The 18,452-nt window shown below is 35.4% G+C and overlaps 1 protein-coding gene across 1 annotated transcript in view; it reads right to left on the minus strand.

The window, feature by feature from the left end:
- The window catches only part of Dok6 (docking protein 6), a 407,151-nt gene that overhangs the window by 185,190 nt on the left and 203,509 nt on the right, over positions 1 to 18,452 (minus strand). The window contains exon 4 of the mRNA XM_005065385.4: positions 5,471 to 5,590. Within this exon, the coding sequence (XP_005065442.1) occupies positions 5,471 to 5,590 (120 nt within the window). The remainder of the gene's footprint in view (positions 1 to 5,470; positions 5,591 to 18,452) is intronic.

The raw sequence follows: 18,452 nt of genomic DNA on the forward strand, positions 1-18,452 counted from the left end.
TTACTTAGTACTTTTCACTCATTATACACAGCTCTGTGACTATCAGACATTTTTGAGCCCTAAATTACCATTCTACAGTTGTTATTTCAGAATTGTGAGATATCACTTGCAAACATATATTTATAAGAATACAAAACTAATAAATAATGTAGTCAGCACTATCCAAGCAAAGCATCAGACACTGGTGTAGTATGAAACAATGAGGAGTAAGTAAACACAGATCTATATGAACAAGTGAGCAAAAGCTTGGGATTTATTGTAGATATACATCTGTTTTGAAATGAGGGTTCACCACATTGTGTGAATCAATGTAACAGTACTAGCTTCTTCTATTTTATATATTCTTATTTTAAAAATTCTTTTGTACAGTGATATTGAAATAGCCACCCCTTAATTAAGGACTGTAAGAAACTGATATTCAATGAGGACGTTGATTAAATATCTGGATACATCTTTAAATAATTAGCAGTAAAACATGATTCATGCTTGTCATAATTTATAGAACTCTTTAGAAAATGTGATTACATCCTTACCTAAACTAGGAATTTATCATCATTTATTTGATTGTAATGTGGCTATTAATTGCACATTCTGTTGCCATCCACTCAATGCACAGGTCGCTGTGAATGGGAATACTGGAATACCTGCATTTTAAAAGTAATCATTAGCTCTATCCATTCTTCCATTGAGGGGCATCTAGGTTGCTTCCAGGTTCTGGCTATTACAAATAATGATGCTATGAACATAGTGGAACAGACATCCATGTTGTATGAATGTACATCTTTTGGGTATATGCCTAAGAGTGGGATTGTTGGGTTTTGTGGTAGACTGATTCCCATTTTCCTGAGGAATCTCCATACTGATTTCTATAGTGGCTGTACAAGTCGGCACTCCCACCAGCAGTGTAGGAGTGTTCCCCTCTCCCCACATTCTCTCCAGCATAAACTGTCACTGGTGTTTTTGATTTTGGCCATTCTTACAGGAGTGAGATGATATCTCGGGGTTGTTTTGATTTGCATTTCCCAGATGGCTAAGGATGTTGAGCACTTTCTCAAGTGTCTCTCAGCCATTTTAGTCTCCTCTATTGAGAATTCTCCATTTAGTTATGTATTCCATTTTTTGATTGGATCCTTTGGTGTTTTGGAGACTTGCTTCTTGAGTTCTTTGCAAATTTTGGAGATCAGCCCTCTGTCAGATGTGGGGTTAGTGAATATCTTTTCCCAATCTGTGGGGTGCCTTTTTGTCTTGCTGACTGTGTCCTTTACACAATGGAGTACTATTTAGTGGGAAAAAAAAACCAATGGAATCTTGAAATTTGCAGGCAAATGGATGGCACTAGAAGAAACCATACTGAGTGAGGGAACCCAGTCACAAATAGAGAAACATGGTATGTACTCACTCATTTATGGATTTTAGACCCTGAATCAGGGGAGTACCAGCATACAATCCCACTGCCACAGAGTCTAGGAAACAGAACCTTCATTCAGCAACTGATGAAAGCAGAGGCAGATACCCACTGACAAACACTGAACTGAACTAGAATCCAGTGTCAGAAAGAGAACCGATGGGCAAAGGAGTTAAGAGTGGGCTGGTTTAACCCACAGAAGCGCTGACCTGAACAAGGGGGAGCTCTTGGACTCTAGATTGATGGCTGTGTGGAAAGCATGAACTGACCCAGACACACTGAATGTGGGTGTCAGTGAGGAGGCCTTGGTAATCTATGGGGCCTTAGGTAGTATTTACCCCTGGCGTACAAAGGGACTTTGAGTGCCCATGCTACAATATGGGAAGCTCTCTCAGCAAGGACTCTTGGGGGAGAGCCTAGGCCCTGTCCTTGGTGAAATTACAGTTACTGGAGATCCACCATGGAGGGCCTCACCCTACGTGGTGATCTGAGTGGGGATTTTGGGGGGGGTCTGAGGGACTTGGTTGGGAGGGAGGGAGAGGAGGGGAGGAAGAGGGAGCTAGGATTGACATGTGAAACAAGATCGTTTCTAACCTAAATAAATAAAAAAAAGTAATCATTAGCACTTAAAATTCTTAGTGAATTTCCAATGCCCAGTCATTTCCAAATTTTTCAAAACCTGACTGCTGGTAGAATTTTCCAACTAAATCAAGTTTATTCCAGTAACTATGGAAAATATTTTGAAAGTAAACAATCCATTATTGTTATTAATTATAGAGTGCACATCAATATGTGAACATACTCATACAAATTGTTATTATTTTGCATATAAAATATTTAACATGTCATACTTATTATAGTATATGCTCTTTCAGATGCTATTATTCCCTGAGCATAAAATTCATAATAACTTATCCATTTGAAAAGTACTAAAGTTAAACCAAATTTTTCTAATATATAATTAACCCACAATAATATAACTTGCTTTATTTTGTTTCACTGATAGAGTTTAATGTGTATTTGTATATAAGGTATAGATAGTTTAAATATACTTGATTACTATATACATTTAACACTAAGGTCTGAATTGTGAGCTAAATGGTAAAAACTTTTACAAGAATTGCTTGATAGTAGAATTCCAAATCCATTTATATATGTGTTCTTTTAAATGTCTTGAACAGACTAATTAAAAAAGTTATATAGCTTCTTTTGTTGATCTCAGAATTCTGTATCTGAGGTTCTTTAATTATCATGTTTTTGATAAATATTTTCATTAATGTTTCCTATGTTATTTAATTAAAGAAAGTAGGAAATAATTTTAATGTCAGTACTTTTTTATATTTTCCTGATTTTTGGAATATTGTCCCTTATTGGGACATATGAATGGAATGCTTGTATCTTTTGCTTTTGATAAAGACCCACTTGGGCTTAGAATATTCCTGTCACATCAGGACGCTCATTCTCTTCCACCGTGTCCTAGCGACTCGTCACTCAGAAGCAAGCACAGCTCTGGTTTCTAGTACTTGGGATATTTTTGCCTGTAATAGTAGGCTCTTGTGAATTGGCAGAAACCAGCTTCAGCAGAGTGCTAATTTCCTCCATCTGTGAATTTCTTTTTTTATTACTTCACCTAAAAATATTATGGTGATTTTGGCATTCATAAATTTGAGTCTCTTGATGTATTTTGGCTGATTTCTTTTTATAGTTCATGCTTTTAGTGTTATAAAAAAGTTGTCTTTAATTTCACTCATGTTAAATTAATTCTTTAGTATACATTAGAGACTCAGATTCTATTGTGTGACAAAACTTTTTCTAGTGAGATACAACACATACGTCTATTCATCACAGATAGGGATCCCATGATAGACCAAAGCATGGAGAGCACCAAATTTCCAACTTGGAGAACCAATGAGTTTTATCATGGTTACTTACAGAAATGTGGGTGAAGGGTTACTTACAGGAGCAGAAATCACTGAAAGTCAGCAGCAACATCCTAGTAAGTGTGTCAGTTAACAAGACCTTAGAACATGGATCACACTGCACTAATTAGTATGCTCTTCCCTGGAGGCGACTATGTCTCTCACTCTCAGTATTCCTTAGTTGCCTATAGTTGTGTAGTGTTGAGGCACCATGGTCTTTCCTCTTTGCATGATGCATCTGCTGTTGTCCTTCCTCAGCTCATGGTCAGCCAGGTTTTTGGACAGTGTTGTGTCACAGTAATAGAGAAGCAAACTAGTAAAGCTATCTGGTATATTTTGCCACTTAAATGAACTAATAACACCTTCTCTAGCTCAATAGTGATGTGTAGATTTATCCCACCTACAAAGTCCTTGGTTAAGATTATTAATAATTCTTCCCAGGCTGGAATTTTTTGCTTTGGTGGTATTATAATTTCAAGTCTGTTGTAAAGTTTATACAAGAATTACTTTTGCTTTATTTTTCTCTTATGCTTCTTTTAAAGAGGAAAACATACAGTTTATTATAAAGGTCTTACACATAATTTAATGTTTGCAAATCCTGGAGTACATATTGAAAATTTTCTTTCAGATTGCAGACAAACCCAGAGTATCATTAAATTTGAAACAGAATTGTAATACACTGAGGGATTATATTATCCACTTGAATGGAAACCATATGCAATTCCAGTTATTTGAAGTGAAGGCAAATATTTTATACTAGATGCACACGGTATTTCTACCCACAAGCTTATTCATCTCCTTTGTTTCCTTATGCTCTTGAAATATCATTATCAGCCACAGTTTTAACATATTAAATTTTGAATGTGTGTGTTACAAAGCACAGTTATGGAGGTGTACCACAGGAACCAGAAAACAATTAGAGAAATGGAAATCGAAGTGAGCATGGGAGAACATGAGAATATTTTTTAAAATTACAAAAGAGTTTCAGGAATTCTTTGATGACTTTGTAAAAGCTATCCAAAAGAGGCAACATCTGGACTATAACTATATAGATATATAAATATGTATATATGTTTCTGATCAGTCAGCAAGAAATGGTTTGCTTTCTTATTTCAGCTACAAAGAAAATACAGACTTTTAAGAGATTATGAGATAATGATGCTTGTTAACAACATTGGTATCAGTAGCAACAAGATTTTAATCACCAAGGACTCTCATGACATGCTTTGACCAGTGCTATTAATTTATGTAATACTTGTAATTCTGCAAATTCTTGTAAAAAGAAGAAACAAGTTGTATAATACTAATTGAACATCACAGAAGATTTTCTCCTTTTGTGATTCTAGATTTGTTGCTTGTAAAGAGAATTTTGTAGTTAGATAAAATGGGCCAATGATTAATTAAAAGTTACTACAAATGTAACCTAAAACATCACATTGAACAATATATTACTAAATGAAGTTGGTTTCATTAGTATTACTAATCAAGACTATGATGATATTGTAGACACAACTATGAAATTAAATAGCATTGTATTAGATAAACACATTAACTACTTTCCCACCAGTAGAAATATTAGTCAAATACTCTAAGGGATATAATATCCAGATAAACTAAATTTGTTAATATATAATCTATATTAGATATAAAAGATTATAAAAATGTTATTTACTCAAAAGTCACATATATAAAATACAATAACTACCTAAGTTTTTAGACACTATCAATAAATCAGGAACCTGGGTTGAACAACATAATTTTCTATAGCTACTACACCACTAAATTTTTCTTAATAACCTGTTGCTAAATTTGCTTTCTTTTTGCAATATTTTTAGTAATTCTCTAAGAATCCCATATGTTGTATTTTTGTTATATTCATTTCTGGCCCCCAACTCTTTCCAGATTCACCTTGCTTCTATAGCCACTAAACTCTGTGTCCTCATTTATTTTTATAACTCATGCATCATTTCCAACATGTTCTGCTTGTATACTTTTGGATGAATGACTTTCACAGGAATTTGCTCATGACCAGAGTCACATCCTTAAAGAAAATAAACTCTTTAAAGCATGAATGTTCTGAAACATCTGATTTTCTCTGCAGTGTAAAAGGCCACCTGATATAGTAGAAAAGTAGGCAGTCACTCACCATTCTGTTCCCGCTGCACCCCAGCTGCCAGTAGGTCAGGCTCCCCTAGACTGATGTCATTCAGCCTTGTCCCCAGGCATTCCATGCAAAGGTGTTTGCACCACTCCTCAGCCTCCAGCTCTGAAATGAGCACACATGTCAGGACAGGGGAAATGTAGTGGGAGAATGATTCCTGAACTTCCCCTAAGAAACTGATAGGACTTGAAAAAAGAAAGCTATATTGAGGAATCAGCAATTTTCCACAATTATTTCTTATTTATTAGTTTTAGTGTGTGTGTGTGTGTGTGTGTGTGTGTGTCCAGTGAAATCAAATAAAGCTTCAGAGCTCCTGATGCTAGAGTTATAGGCAATTGTAAACTGCCTAATGTACATGCTAAGAACTGAACTTAGGTCTTCTGAAAATGCAGCATGTGCCCTTAACCAGTGAGTCATTTCTCTGACCTCCCAGTTGTGATTGATTTATTGATATTGATATCTTCTGAATCATAAGCCAAAATAAATAAGTCTTGTCTTTCAGTAAGGTTTGTTATCATAGTAATGACAAAAGTGATCAACACACTCTACTAGGTATCTTTCCAATCACTTAATCACTCATTATTCTGGTTTGGATTATCTCTCAATTTTATTGTATTTAAAAGATACTCTTTTTCTTTTCTAGAAATACCAAAGTATCTCCCACATACCCAGAATTCCATCGTATGAAAGCTCTTGGGTTTTTGTTTAAATGAACTGCTAAAGTTATAGTATGAGGTCATTGTTGATGAGGGTTTAGTATGATGACTGAATAGGAGTCAAGTAGTCAAGCTACTTTGCTGATTTTTTTGTTAAGACATAAAGTTTATTATTTAGGGGCAATCATCAATATCACAATAAGAAAATTGGACCCAAACTTTTGCCTTGGCAACTGCTCAGAGAAGTTTCTGACTTTTTCTTGCCGCATAAATCTGCACTGGAACTATGTAATATAGATTTCCATCAAATCTCTTGCTCTTTGTGGATGACATTACAACCTTTGCATTGACATTTTAAACTCCCCATAAAAAGTTATCTGTGACAGGTTTGCTTGACTTCAGGGATTTTAATATCAAGTTCTTTCCTACCATGGGGCCAACTCTAGCAAGGTCAAATGATCCTTCCCTTCTGAGTTTAGGCACACTGCCTTAACATCAAATAGGACTGATTAACGTCATCTCATGACAGATTTGATGCTGCTTTTTAATTTTATGTAGACCACAACATTCACTAGAACATAAAGCAAAAAGATCCTGCATTTTACCACATAATAAAAACAATGGCCCTGACATTCAAATTATGGGAGACATTATAACTACCTCTGGTGCTGTTGAGATATTTTAGCATTTATGCCTTTGTATCTGTCTCATTAGAGTCAGATTCCTGCTCATCTCTGCATGTGAGTATTTTAGCAATTTTTAGGAATATTTATTAGAAACTGAAATGTCCTTCCTTCAAGGCTGAAGATACCATGATAGTAATTAAAATATCAAAAATTGTAGGGATAGTTATAGAAGCCTTTTCCCGACCTTTGAATGCACTGAAAATCTTCAAGTCAGTACACAAAACCTGCAGTCACATTGGATTGTAGGAGCAAGGAAGCATGTAAGCAGGTCACTTCCTTATGAAACTGCTCTAAGTAGGAACAACCACCCCATAAATGGGAACAATTGCCCAGTGATGCGAACTACTGCCCCATAATGGGAACAGTTTCCCCACAATGGGAGAAGAATCTGCTCTACTATGCTAGAGCAACCACTTCAAGATGGAATCTTGTTTGTTTTTTCAAGCAGTGGTTCTCAGAATCTCCTCACAGAACTGAAAAGAAGAAAGGTCCAACCAGACATAATCTGAACAAGCTAGTACTTATGCACAGCCCTGCTTCAGTTTTTCCCATTTAATCCAATATTTATACCAGTTACCCCCAAACAGACATAAAGATTAATGTTCTGTAATCTCATATGATCACACTGAATATTAAATTTCTTTCTTGCCTTCAGCATTGCTATTTTCCTTTTCTTTCTGGGAGTGGGTTGCTGGATATGACTTATTAGGACCTCCCTATGCCCAGAATTGAGTTTCTGGACTGGGGATGTGAGTTGCATCATCACCACAAGCCTAAACCCACTTCTTCCCAGAAAGCACCCTTCCTACTTTCAAGTCTTTTGAACATGTGTGACCTACTGAGTTTAAATGGTGTTCCTGCATAAACCTGAATGGGAGTTTATTTCCCAGAACATGGACAATCTGAGTGTGGTTACACCACTGAAAAAGTAGCACCCTTTCCTCTAGTCAGTATTAACTGTCTTTTATCAAATAATGCAGCTATGTTTCTTATTTGTTCTTTCTTATGTAAGCTCTGTATGTTGAAATATTTTGTTTTTATGCATATTAGTTTAATTTGTTCTTTTTACATAGTATTTTTCTGTGAACTATTTCATAAGAACATATGACCTCTTACAAACTAGGAAAGTACTTTATATCTAGGGTATACTCTGTACTACTCTCTCTCTCTTTCTCTCTCTCTCTCTCTCTCTCTCTCTCTCTCCTTGTGTGTATGTGTGTGCGTGTATATATATCATTGTTTTTATTTCTTATAAAGCTGAGGTTCCCTACAAATGGAAGTTCTATAGACCTGTTGTCTTTTGTCATTTGTTTTACACCTCAAACTTCTTAGTCTACACAAAATGTGCAAATAATTAAATTCCTTTGTGGATGGAGAGGCATTAAATGCCCCAAAAAGTTTTCCATATTTTTCTCTTCATGAAAGCAGTGTTTTTTCATTAAGCACCTTTAACCCATTAGTTTGTTGCTGAGACTTAGCTCTGGACTCTACACTAGAAACTCAAATATTTCAACATGCCTAATATTAAATTAAGAAATTGGCAATTTTCAAACTGAAAATCGAAAGGTACATGCAAATAGCAAGATAAATGGACAAAGGTGAATGTTGTGAGAAATGGGTTTGTTTTAGCAAGGGGTCCTGCAATGAATAAAAAGGAGAAACTAATCAATCTGAGAATCAGCATTCATCTTTATCAACTTTAAAAAAATGCAAATGTGATGTGACTAGTTTCATCATGTTCTTGCTGTCATGTCTTCCCCCTTCCCTGCCATGGTGGATTATGTGTATTCTTAAACTGTAGCTGAAATAAGCTCCTTATCTCTTAAATTGCTTGTGGTCAATCATGGCAACAGTGTCACTAAAGAAGTGACTAAGGTTTTGGGTTTTTTGTTTGTTTTTCAGTTTTCTTTGTTTTTTTTTTTTTTTTTTACTTTTTTACTCTACTTCTAATACTTAAGAAGACTCAAATTATATAAGCTTTCTTGGATTATGTTTCATTCATGTTCTTTACCAACTGAATTTTACTTAGATTGTGCTGTGCTAAGAAAAGATGGCAGAATATCTGGATTTGATCATATTCAGCATCTATTCCCCAACTCTTCCAAGATCCCTCAACATTCCTACCCACCAAACTTTCTGGTTTCTTTTTGCTTATTTGTTGTTTTGTTTTATCCCAATGAGGCCAATTTGTGCTGCCAAAATATTCTTGAAGGTGTGACCTTCCTTGGAAACATGGGGGCTACACACTAGGTGATTCCCCTTCTCCCAGAAGCTATCATTTACCAATAGCTTCATGACTGGGAGTGGGACTCTGTACCAATGTTAGTAATGTTCTGTTGCCCAAATATGTCTATGACACAACTTCCTTGTGTCTACTTTTACATTCTTTCAGCCTTCCTAAATAATTTCTAAACAATGAGAGAAGGGATGTGGCTATATACTTCATTTGTAGTTGAACACTCCAGTGTCGCTTATTGGGCAAGTTGTGAGTCTTTGCATTAATCATCATCTACTTCGAATTGAAGCATCTCTGATGAGTGTTGAGAGATCCATTAATCTATGAGTATGATGATATATCCAAAAGGGCTTGGTTTAATATGGTCTCCAAACATTACCAGATGTTACCAATGCTCTTGATTACTTTCCAGGATGATATTAAGACCCTATTTCTGAAGACACTACACACTTGGGTCATAAAACAAGGAAAATTCAAACTAGTACTGACATGGAAACTTCATCTCTATTGACTACTTTCATAGCCCTGAAAGGTGTCATGCATGCTATCAGAAGAGAATTTTTGTCTTCAGTCTTATTGATGTGTTGACCCTGTGAACTACAATAATGGCTGCTCTGGCAAGACATGCTCACTTGCACAATAATATCATGAGCATCATGGAAGTAATCAAGCACTTTCTGATTGGATTTATGTTCTGGCCCATAAGATGAAACTGATACCCACAAGCCTTATGAGGCAGGAACCCATAGCTAATTTTAGGATTTGCATAAAAAGATGCTTATTTCCTGCTCCTCACCTTTCTAGATATGCACCAGCTTCTAGCCTCTTCCTGAGTTGCTCATACTGGGATAAATTTCAACGGGCAGTCTCTGCCTCAAAGCCATGCCAAGGTGAGAGAGAAAGAAATGAAGCTTTGCTAGGTTGTTAGGGTGTTCTCAGCTTCCCATTTGTACTTTGCCCTTTGTGTTTGCTCACTACTATAATTCATATCTTTCTGTTAACAGTAAAATCATATGGGCATGTGTTATAGTGTATTTGGGGGTCCTGTCCTTTGAGTTTCTGATCTGGAAAGTCTTGATTCTGGGAATCTGCAGGGCTAGAAACTTCCCAAGTATACTGGTGATGTTACAGCAAAGACTACACTCACTCTTTGGTGCTCTACATTGCATTTTCTTATATGCCCTCTCCTACATATAAGAATAAACACAATGCATATTCTTACATAAAATTTCTTCTCATCTTTATATCATGTTTTAACTATCAGCTTTCTATTTATACACATACTAGGTCTGTTTTATATTTAATTGATTAATTTGATTTACAGCACTGAAACTGGACCTCACGGCTTCATACTATGTCTCTATGGTCACATTCCTTACCCCTAAAATCTAGTTGAAAGGCTTAAATACTATTCTTAGCACTTTATATTGCTGTTACTTTAAATTTAACAGTAAGTTTACTTTTTCTAAAACAGCATTTAATTAACATTATACAATGTACCAATGATTTGTAAATACTAACTTGTTTATTCCTCCACATAAAATGAAGGGTTTTATATTTTTGTTCAAAGGATGTCAAAACTGCTGTAGAGATTGGGAGAATCATGTACTGTTGGTTACACACCACAGCTGAGTCATTACTTGCACTCAAACAGTTTTGCTGTTTTGCCTCATCTTTGTAGCATACACCACCCCCTATTTCTGTTCTCAGTTTCTTCTTCCTAAAGAATTCAGACTTGGTTCTTCTTTCTATTATACTGACTGAGGTAACTCAGTCCATAAAGATAGATGTTGCATAGTCTCTCTTATATTTCCAAGTTTCCATTCGTAAATATATAACCGGGAGTATACAGAAACCAGGAAATATAAAAGGGACCATAAAGAAGGAGGAGAACCTCTAGAAAGATATATAGTAGAACAAAGATGCTATGAAAAAGAAAATATGAAAAACAGGGAAATTTAAGCTGGAGAGGTAGAGGGAAAGCGAATGTTAATGAAATTTAAAACTAGGGAAACACTGTTTTATGTTTACTTAAAATATATATTATTTTAGTATGTGTATTAAATCAATATATATATGTACATATATATATATTAGTCACATGAAGTAACAAAGCTCCTCCTATCAAGAACCATAAACTGTCTACAAAAGCCTAAATGCATTCTAAAAGCTACTTATCCATATGCACACAGATGAGTGTAGTTCTCAGCCTCTTCAAAGAAGGTTCTCTTTTGAGCAGATGAAGACCAATACAGAAAGCCCCAATTGGGCAAAATGTAGAGAAAAATACATTGCGGTGTGCCCAACCCCAATTTATAAATCTACAACAAAATCCCTGTACCCCAAATGCTTAGGGAATACCACTGCCAGGGGTATGGAAGGAGTGCAACAGCCAGAGGGTCATAATGTCCGTTGTGAGATTGTGTCTTTTATATAAGACAGGGAATCTGTGGCCATGAGGTAGCAGAAATATGGCTACCTAAACAAAAGCTGCAGAAGGACCTCAACAGTTGACATGCAAATGCATATTGAGAAATCTACCTGGGCACCACTACTAGATGAAGGATAACAGGAATTTAATGGCTGATGAGAGTAGAAGAATCAGTCTTCTCCAGGGATGAGCCATCGTGATAAGGTATCGAGTCCCAACTGGTCACCTTAATATGTATACACAACTTCAATACTTAAGTGAGTTCTTTTTAAACTGTTATAGAAAAGTTAATAATTTGAGAAGGAATTCAGGAAACATGAGAGAAGCTGGAGGAGAAAGAGTGGAAATGATGTTAATTCAGGATGCAAGTAGGAAATTATTGAAAAAATTAAAATTCCTTAAGTGTTTACATTCCTGAAAATGCCTTTATCATTATAATAAGCTTGACTGTTATTTTGTAAAAATTTAGGAAAATAACTTTCTAGGTCATGTCTTCCTAAGACTATGCTGAAACTTTCCCTGGCATTGCTTTCAAGTTTTCTTGTTTTATATTTAATAAATCATTTGCCACAACCTGTTTCATGGTGGTAGATGTCTCCTTGTTGGATTTATGAAACTCTGGAGAACAGCAGTTTGTCATTATGGGCTTTTAAGTTATTTTGTCTGTGTCCCACTCACTTGTTATTCCTTACATGATGAACCCTGTGTCATATATTTAAGATATATGTGCAACATTCTGATTATTTCATATCTTTGTATTTATAATACTTTCTTATATTTCAGAATTAAGAGTATATATTCTATGCTGTTTTATGAAGATTTCTTCAGATTTATCTTCTAACTAGTAATCTAGCTTAACATTTTGATCCTATTTTAAGAGTCTTGTAAGATATCTTAAAGATTCCCTGCTTTATTTGCTTATATTCTGTTTTTTGTTATACTATGTTATTCTAACATGATGTTTATCAACTCCTGATATTTTTTTTACATATAGTTATTTTACATTCTTTGCTCAGGTGCTAATCTTCCCTCTTTTGGCATGAGAAAATTCTCCCTCACTGTATGTTATTCATGTGAGGAGAATTCTGACTGTGAGAAAACTCCAAGAAAAAAAAACAACACAATATTCTTGTGACCCCAGTTTCTTTAAAAACATGGAATTATTCTTAGAATGTCTTTTCGTGGCTTCCCAGATGTAGTGGATAAGAGTAAGTTTCTTTAGGGTTATTCATTACAACTGCCTAGTGTTATTGTTTATATGACTCTCTGGAAAAAATGTTTTTGGTGTGTGTGGCTTGTTCACCAGGTGTGAGGGCTTGTCTATCATGTGCTGCTTGTCTTCCATGTGCAAAGGTATTGTCCACCATAGAAACATAGGCTTTTCTAACATTTGCAAAGACTTGTCGCCATTTTCCTGACTTGTCCTGTCCTTGTGATTGTACACTCTACTCATATGATTCCTTTTAACCCACAGAGCATAAATTGTCTGATGCTCTGAGTAAAGTTGGCTATTGCGTGATATTCTAGTCCACTTCATTTATCTGCTCCACTATCCCAGGTCCTATTGCCTATAGAGCAGTGACAATTTATTAATATTTATTTCTTTAAAGAAATACCAATATTTCAAATGCATAAAAATGTTTGCTTTTTTAATCAAGAATTTTTGAAAGTATGAAAAGTGTCTGAAAACTGTTCTGATTTTCATCAAATAAGTTCTTTTATACTTCTACCTCTGTTTTAGGCAAAGACAACTTCCTCTTTTATGGATTGGCTGGAAAACAGAATTGCTCAAAAGATGATCCTAATAGTAAGAGAAAAGCACCTTCAGTTTGCTCAATATGTGTAATGTAAGTCTAGAGGTTTGGTGCTTGTGGAAGTCATTACTGTCCTAGGAAGAGTTAGCAAACAAGGTCGTAGCTAAAGGATTCACAAGGGTACTGTCTGTGATCAAAGGTCACTCTTTGTGTTTCCTGTTAGCAAATCAATTTCTTTTTCAAGCTAACTTAAATTAGTTTCATTTTTTTATTTTGTCTTAAATGCTGACTGAATAATAAAATAACCTATAGTATTAGTTTTGGAGTCAGAAAGATAGTTCGCTGGTCTCTTCTGTTCTGTGAGAAGATGGTTCAGAAAACAGACTGGAGTGGCTGATGACTCACTGTCAGAGGTTGAGAGGATGGGAAAGATTTGATTGCTTTACAAAGAGCCAAGAATTTTATTGTAAGGGTAAGGAGAATGATAATATATATCCATAGGGGAAAGTGTGGACAAGATTGAGAAAAAAAATACAGAACTATTGCAGCTACTGCTCAGGGGTAGAATACTTGCCTGTCACATGAGAATTTTTGCATTTGGCATCTATTATCAAGTGTTTGTGAAGAAAAGAAAATTTTCATAATCTTAAGGATGTAGATCCAGTTTTGACAAAACTATTGATTTACATATATATGTATCCCATGTGTAAACCAATATATGTATATATATATGTATATATATGTGTGTGTGTGTGTGTTAACAAAGACTTCTTACACTATAAGAAGATATTAGATTCAAAATTGTGGATTAGCAAGAACTTTAGTGTTGATTGAGAAGATTAATATGCTAAGTACAGTTTTTAAAACATAGTACAATACTAATTTTTGTTTTGCTTCATTTTTTGTTTGTACAGTTAGAGAATATTCCATATAAATATTGTAACAAAGTTTTAAGCAATATGATAAAATATCTCAATATTTCAATGAGTAAGGTCTGGATATGATGTTATATCAAAAAGAGCCATCAATTAAGCAGTAGGATCATTGAGATATAAAAATACAACATCAAGCATTCACAAAAGAGTAATAAAGCAGTTGGAAGACAAATTTGAGAATATTAATATTTTACTGATTAGGACAAGATGTTAAAAATAGATGATAAATTATTAGACTCTTTGTCACTGTAGTTCTACATACAGTTAGAATGATAAGTTTTAGAATTATCAGACTGAAAAAGGAACAGAAGTAATTACCCAGGAAATGCTACTGAAGTCATAAAACCTTATAATTACTGAAAGGGAAGAATCAAGTCAGCTTCTAGAGCACCAGAAACATGAGTGACTCATAGACCTTCCAGAGACAAAAAAACTACATTAAATATAAGGACTACTTGCCAAAAAATGGTTTATATTTTTCGTCTGCCATAGTAGAATGCAAGATTGCAAATATATGAGGATTCTATACCTGGAAATTATGAATTAATGTTGAATGGAAAATCAACAGCTTTTTATAATGTCTTTTGAACCAGCTTATTAAACAAGCATGAGTCTCCTCTGGACTTTCCATTCTTGTTCACTGGTTTATTTGCTTATTCTTGGCTCCTACAACATACTTGCAATAACAATGATTTTTGTGTTTACTTGATTTTTCATGATTTGGCTCATTTCTATTCATTTTTATTGCTACTGTTTTTGTGGTAACCTTCAATATGAGATCTATCCTCTCAGAATTATCAGTTTTACATAAGTGCAGGTAAAATTATATAAAACAAATCTCTAGAACTTATTATTCCTTCCTGATGTCTGTTGAGGATCGCCCCACTGTGCATAGAAATGAATCAGTTTAACCAAGCAGTTTACAAGTTGGGAGAAGCTTCTGGATTTTTCTCACATCCTTACTAAATGCATAGCAATCCATGTCCAGGCATTTACTATACTGTTGCTTCTTTCCTAAGTCTCTGGTCTCCTGTGACTCTTCCTGTGCATTAGTTCCTCTTCTCATTGTTTTGACAAAATATACAACAAAAGTCATTTAAGAAAAGAAACTCTTTTGTTGTTGTTTGCTTTGGCTCATAGTTTGAAGCTAAAGTCTGCCATGGTTAATAAGATAGGACAGCAGGAGAATGCTGACTGCATTGGATCTCTAGCCAAGAAGCAGACAATTGGCTTGTTTTCTCCTTTTTAATCAGTTTAAGACACCACACAACTTACTGGCATGTCCTACATTTAAGGTGTGTATGAGTTACTTTTATATTGGTGTGATAAAAATACCATGACCAAGGCAACTAATAAAAGGAGAGAATTATTTGAGGCATACAATCCCAGATGCTAGGAGTCCATTGCTACCATGGAGAAGAGGTTGTAGCAGGTAGATAGGCATGGTACTGCCTTGGAACTGATTGCAACAAACCCCTAGGCATTATAATCCAGACCCTAGTGAAGAGGCCCTGCTGCCCATGGGCAAGAAAGGAGTCACCTTGATACTTTCCCCCTTATCATTGAGAAACTGACCCTCCTGTGTAACTCCATCCACAGGGAAGGAGGAATTTCATATACTCTCCTGGATTCTACCGAAAGTCAACCAGCTATTGGAAAAAATAAGAAATCCAGCGACTTTACAGAAATTCTAAGTCTGTTAACTGTCACATTGGGACCTTGAAGATGCAGCAAGGCACTTGGCACTAATTTTATGCAACTATTCTTTTTTTGTTTTGTTTTGTTTTGTTTTTACGAGACAGGGTTTCTCTGTGTTGTTTCGGAGGCTATCGGTCCAGCCCGGCTTCGAACTCACAGAGATCTGCCTGCCTCTGCCTCCCAAGTGCTGGGATTAAAGGCGTGCGCCACCACCGCCTGGCTGCAACTATTCTTATAAGGACAATTGACACAAAAAGTTTCTAGGGTGTTTGTGTGGATTTTGGTTTTAGCCTCATGTCAGTGGCTCTACCAAAGAGAGATGAGATCTAGGCTCATGATCAAGTTTTATTTTATTTTGTAAATCTTAAATTAGTGGCATTTATATTGCCCAGAAAGGTAAACATGAGAAGACTTGACATTTTACTATTCTATACATATTTAGCTTCTCACAAATTGTAACTCTTAAGGAGTTCATATAAAGTTTTTGTCACTGAAAGAAATTACTTCCTGTTGCCTTTTCTAAATGTGTATGATGTCTCCTTCCTTCCATAAATGCTTTTTGACATCATAATCACACCATTTCCCTTCCCTTTACTCCCCATAAGCCCTCCCACATACGCAGGTTTTATCACTGATTGGTGACAGAAAACTATTAATGGCTTTCTCATATTAGGGGTTTCCATGTACCTAGGAGATCGCCATTTTTAGAGTGTCTTTTAATACAAAGTGTATGGACACTAACAAAAGCTGTAAAAATCTCTGAACAATGGTCATTTTTTCAGCACTATCATCTCCAGGGGGATTATACACTTAATCTCACTTTTAGTAAAATATTAAGCTCATGTTGTCTCTCTTAATTTTTAGTTTTGAAAACATGAGCGTCTCAAAATTTCCAGGGACTTAACCTTCTCTGTATAAACAAGAAATAAAAAAGAAAAGAACTTACTACTATTCTCAACTGTATCAACAGCTCTCTTTTACTGTTGAATGAATAGGGTAGCTATAAGGTCTTTTGCTACAAACTCCATTTATGTCTAAAAATGTGAGGAATTTAGTCAAGGAAAGATGAACATAAGTGCCAGACAAGGCAATTAGATCCTAGTCAAGGGCTTACAGTGGACATTGAACACATACTCATTTCAATTCCTTCATATCCTCTAGTGGCAAGTAATAATTCTAGAATATTAATAAGCTATTTCTTATGAATGTTTTAAATTTTCTGTTAAAAAGTCATTCTTTGTAAGTTCTCAGCAGTGAGATATTGAAAATATCCTAAATAACTTTCTGAAACTAAAATCTTTATGATGTCATAAAGGTAACCATGGTTTTTCATTGTAGGTATGGGAAATCAGAATTGTTGGAAGTACTTTTCAATTAGAAGAAAGCAAAAGAGAAAAGGGAACATCAAGCTTCATTTTAAAACAAAGCAGGTATTTGACAGCCTGTGAGTCACTTTAGTATGTAAGCTGTCACCTTCAGAATCAGGGTCCTATCAGGCATGGCCTCAGGGTCTCTGTAGTGAGCATGCTCTAAGAAAAGAACTGGGCTGGCCACTCCTCTCATTTGCAGCCTCAGCATTTTCCCCGTTTCATACAGGATCACTGGGAGCTGTCCTCTGAAGTGACCATTTGTTAAAGTCCTTAAAAAGGAACATACATTTCCACAATCTCAAAATACTTCCATGCAGTTTATTCTTTCTCCTTCTGAATTCTCTCTAACAGTTTCTGGAAAACACAGGGAATTTGGAATGCTCATTCAGACTGTGATTGAATATTGAGATACAGAAGTGTGATAAAGGGCAACCTCATGAAAACTCTGTGTCTGAAGTAGAGGAACGTGTACTTTAGAGGTTTGGGGGAAAGAAAAGAACATGATGAGGAAAAATTCTGCTAACAAGGCAAGGAGAATTAAAACCAGCAATCATTTAGCCTGCACTCACTTATAACAAGTGGACACACAGAGAAGAGGCCTCATAATTAAACCAAATGAACCTGTCACACCTCAAATCCCTCCATTTAACAGACATTTAGAGGGAACATTATTTCAAAATTAATAAATTATGAGACATAAGCTGTACTCTACTATGAAAAAGAAATTAAGGAAAGAGAATAAAAACACATCTGCAAATATATCTTCATTAGAAATAGTCAGATAGGGCTGGGGAAATGGCTAAGCCATTGAATTCCTCATTACAGGGTTCAGATCCCCAGAACCCATGAAAATGTCAGGTGGGCAAGATGGCACACCTGTAATTATAGACTTGGAAGACAGACACAGCGGAATATATGGAGGAGATTACCCTTATCTGAGAGTTCTGGGTTTGATTTAGAATCTCTGCCTAAAAAAATAAGGTAGACGTGTGATGGGAGAGATTTCATTTACCAACCATAGACTACCTCATACGTGCACACACATGTGCCCAAACACATATGAAAACTACTATTATGTACATGCATGTAATGCATACAAACACATGAAGAGAATACAATTTTTAAAAGATAGCAGAGTGAAACTATAATACCACTCTTATTCTTATTTCTGTATTAAATACCCTCAAACAGTCCATTTTAA

Source organism: Mesocricetus auratus, unplaced genomic scaffold (genome assembly GCF_017639785.1).
Source record: "Mesocricetus auratus isolate SY011 unplaced genomic scaffold, BCM_Maur_2.0 Super-Scaffold_100015, whole genome shotgun sequence".
Taxonomy (NCBI): Eukaryota; Metazoa; Chordata; class Mammalia; order Rodentia; family Cricetidae; genus Mesocricetus; species Mesocricetus auratus.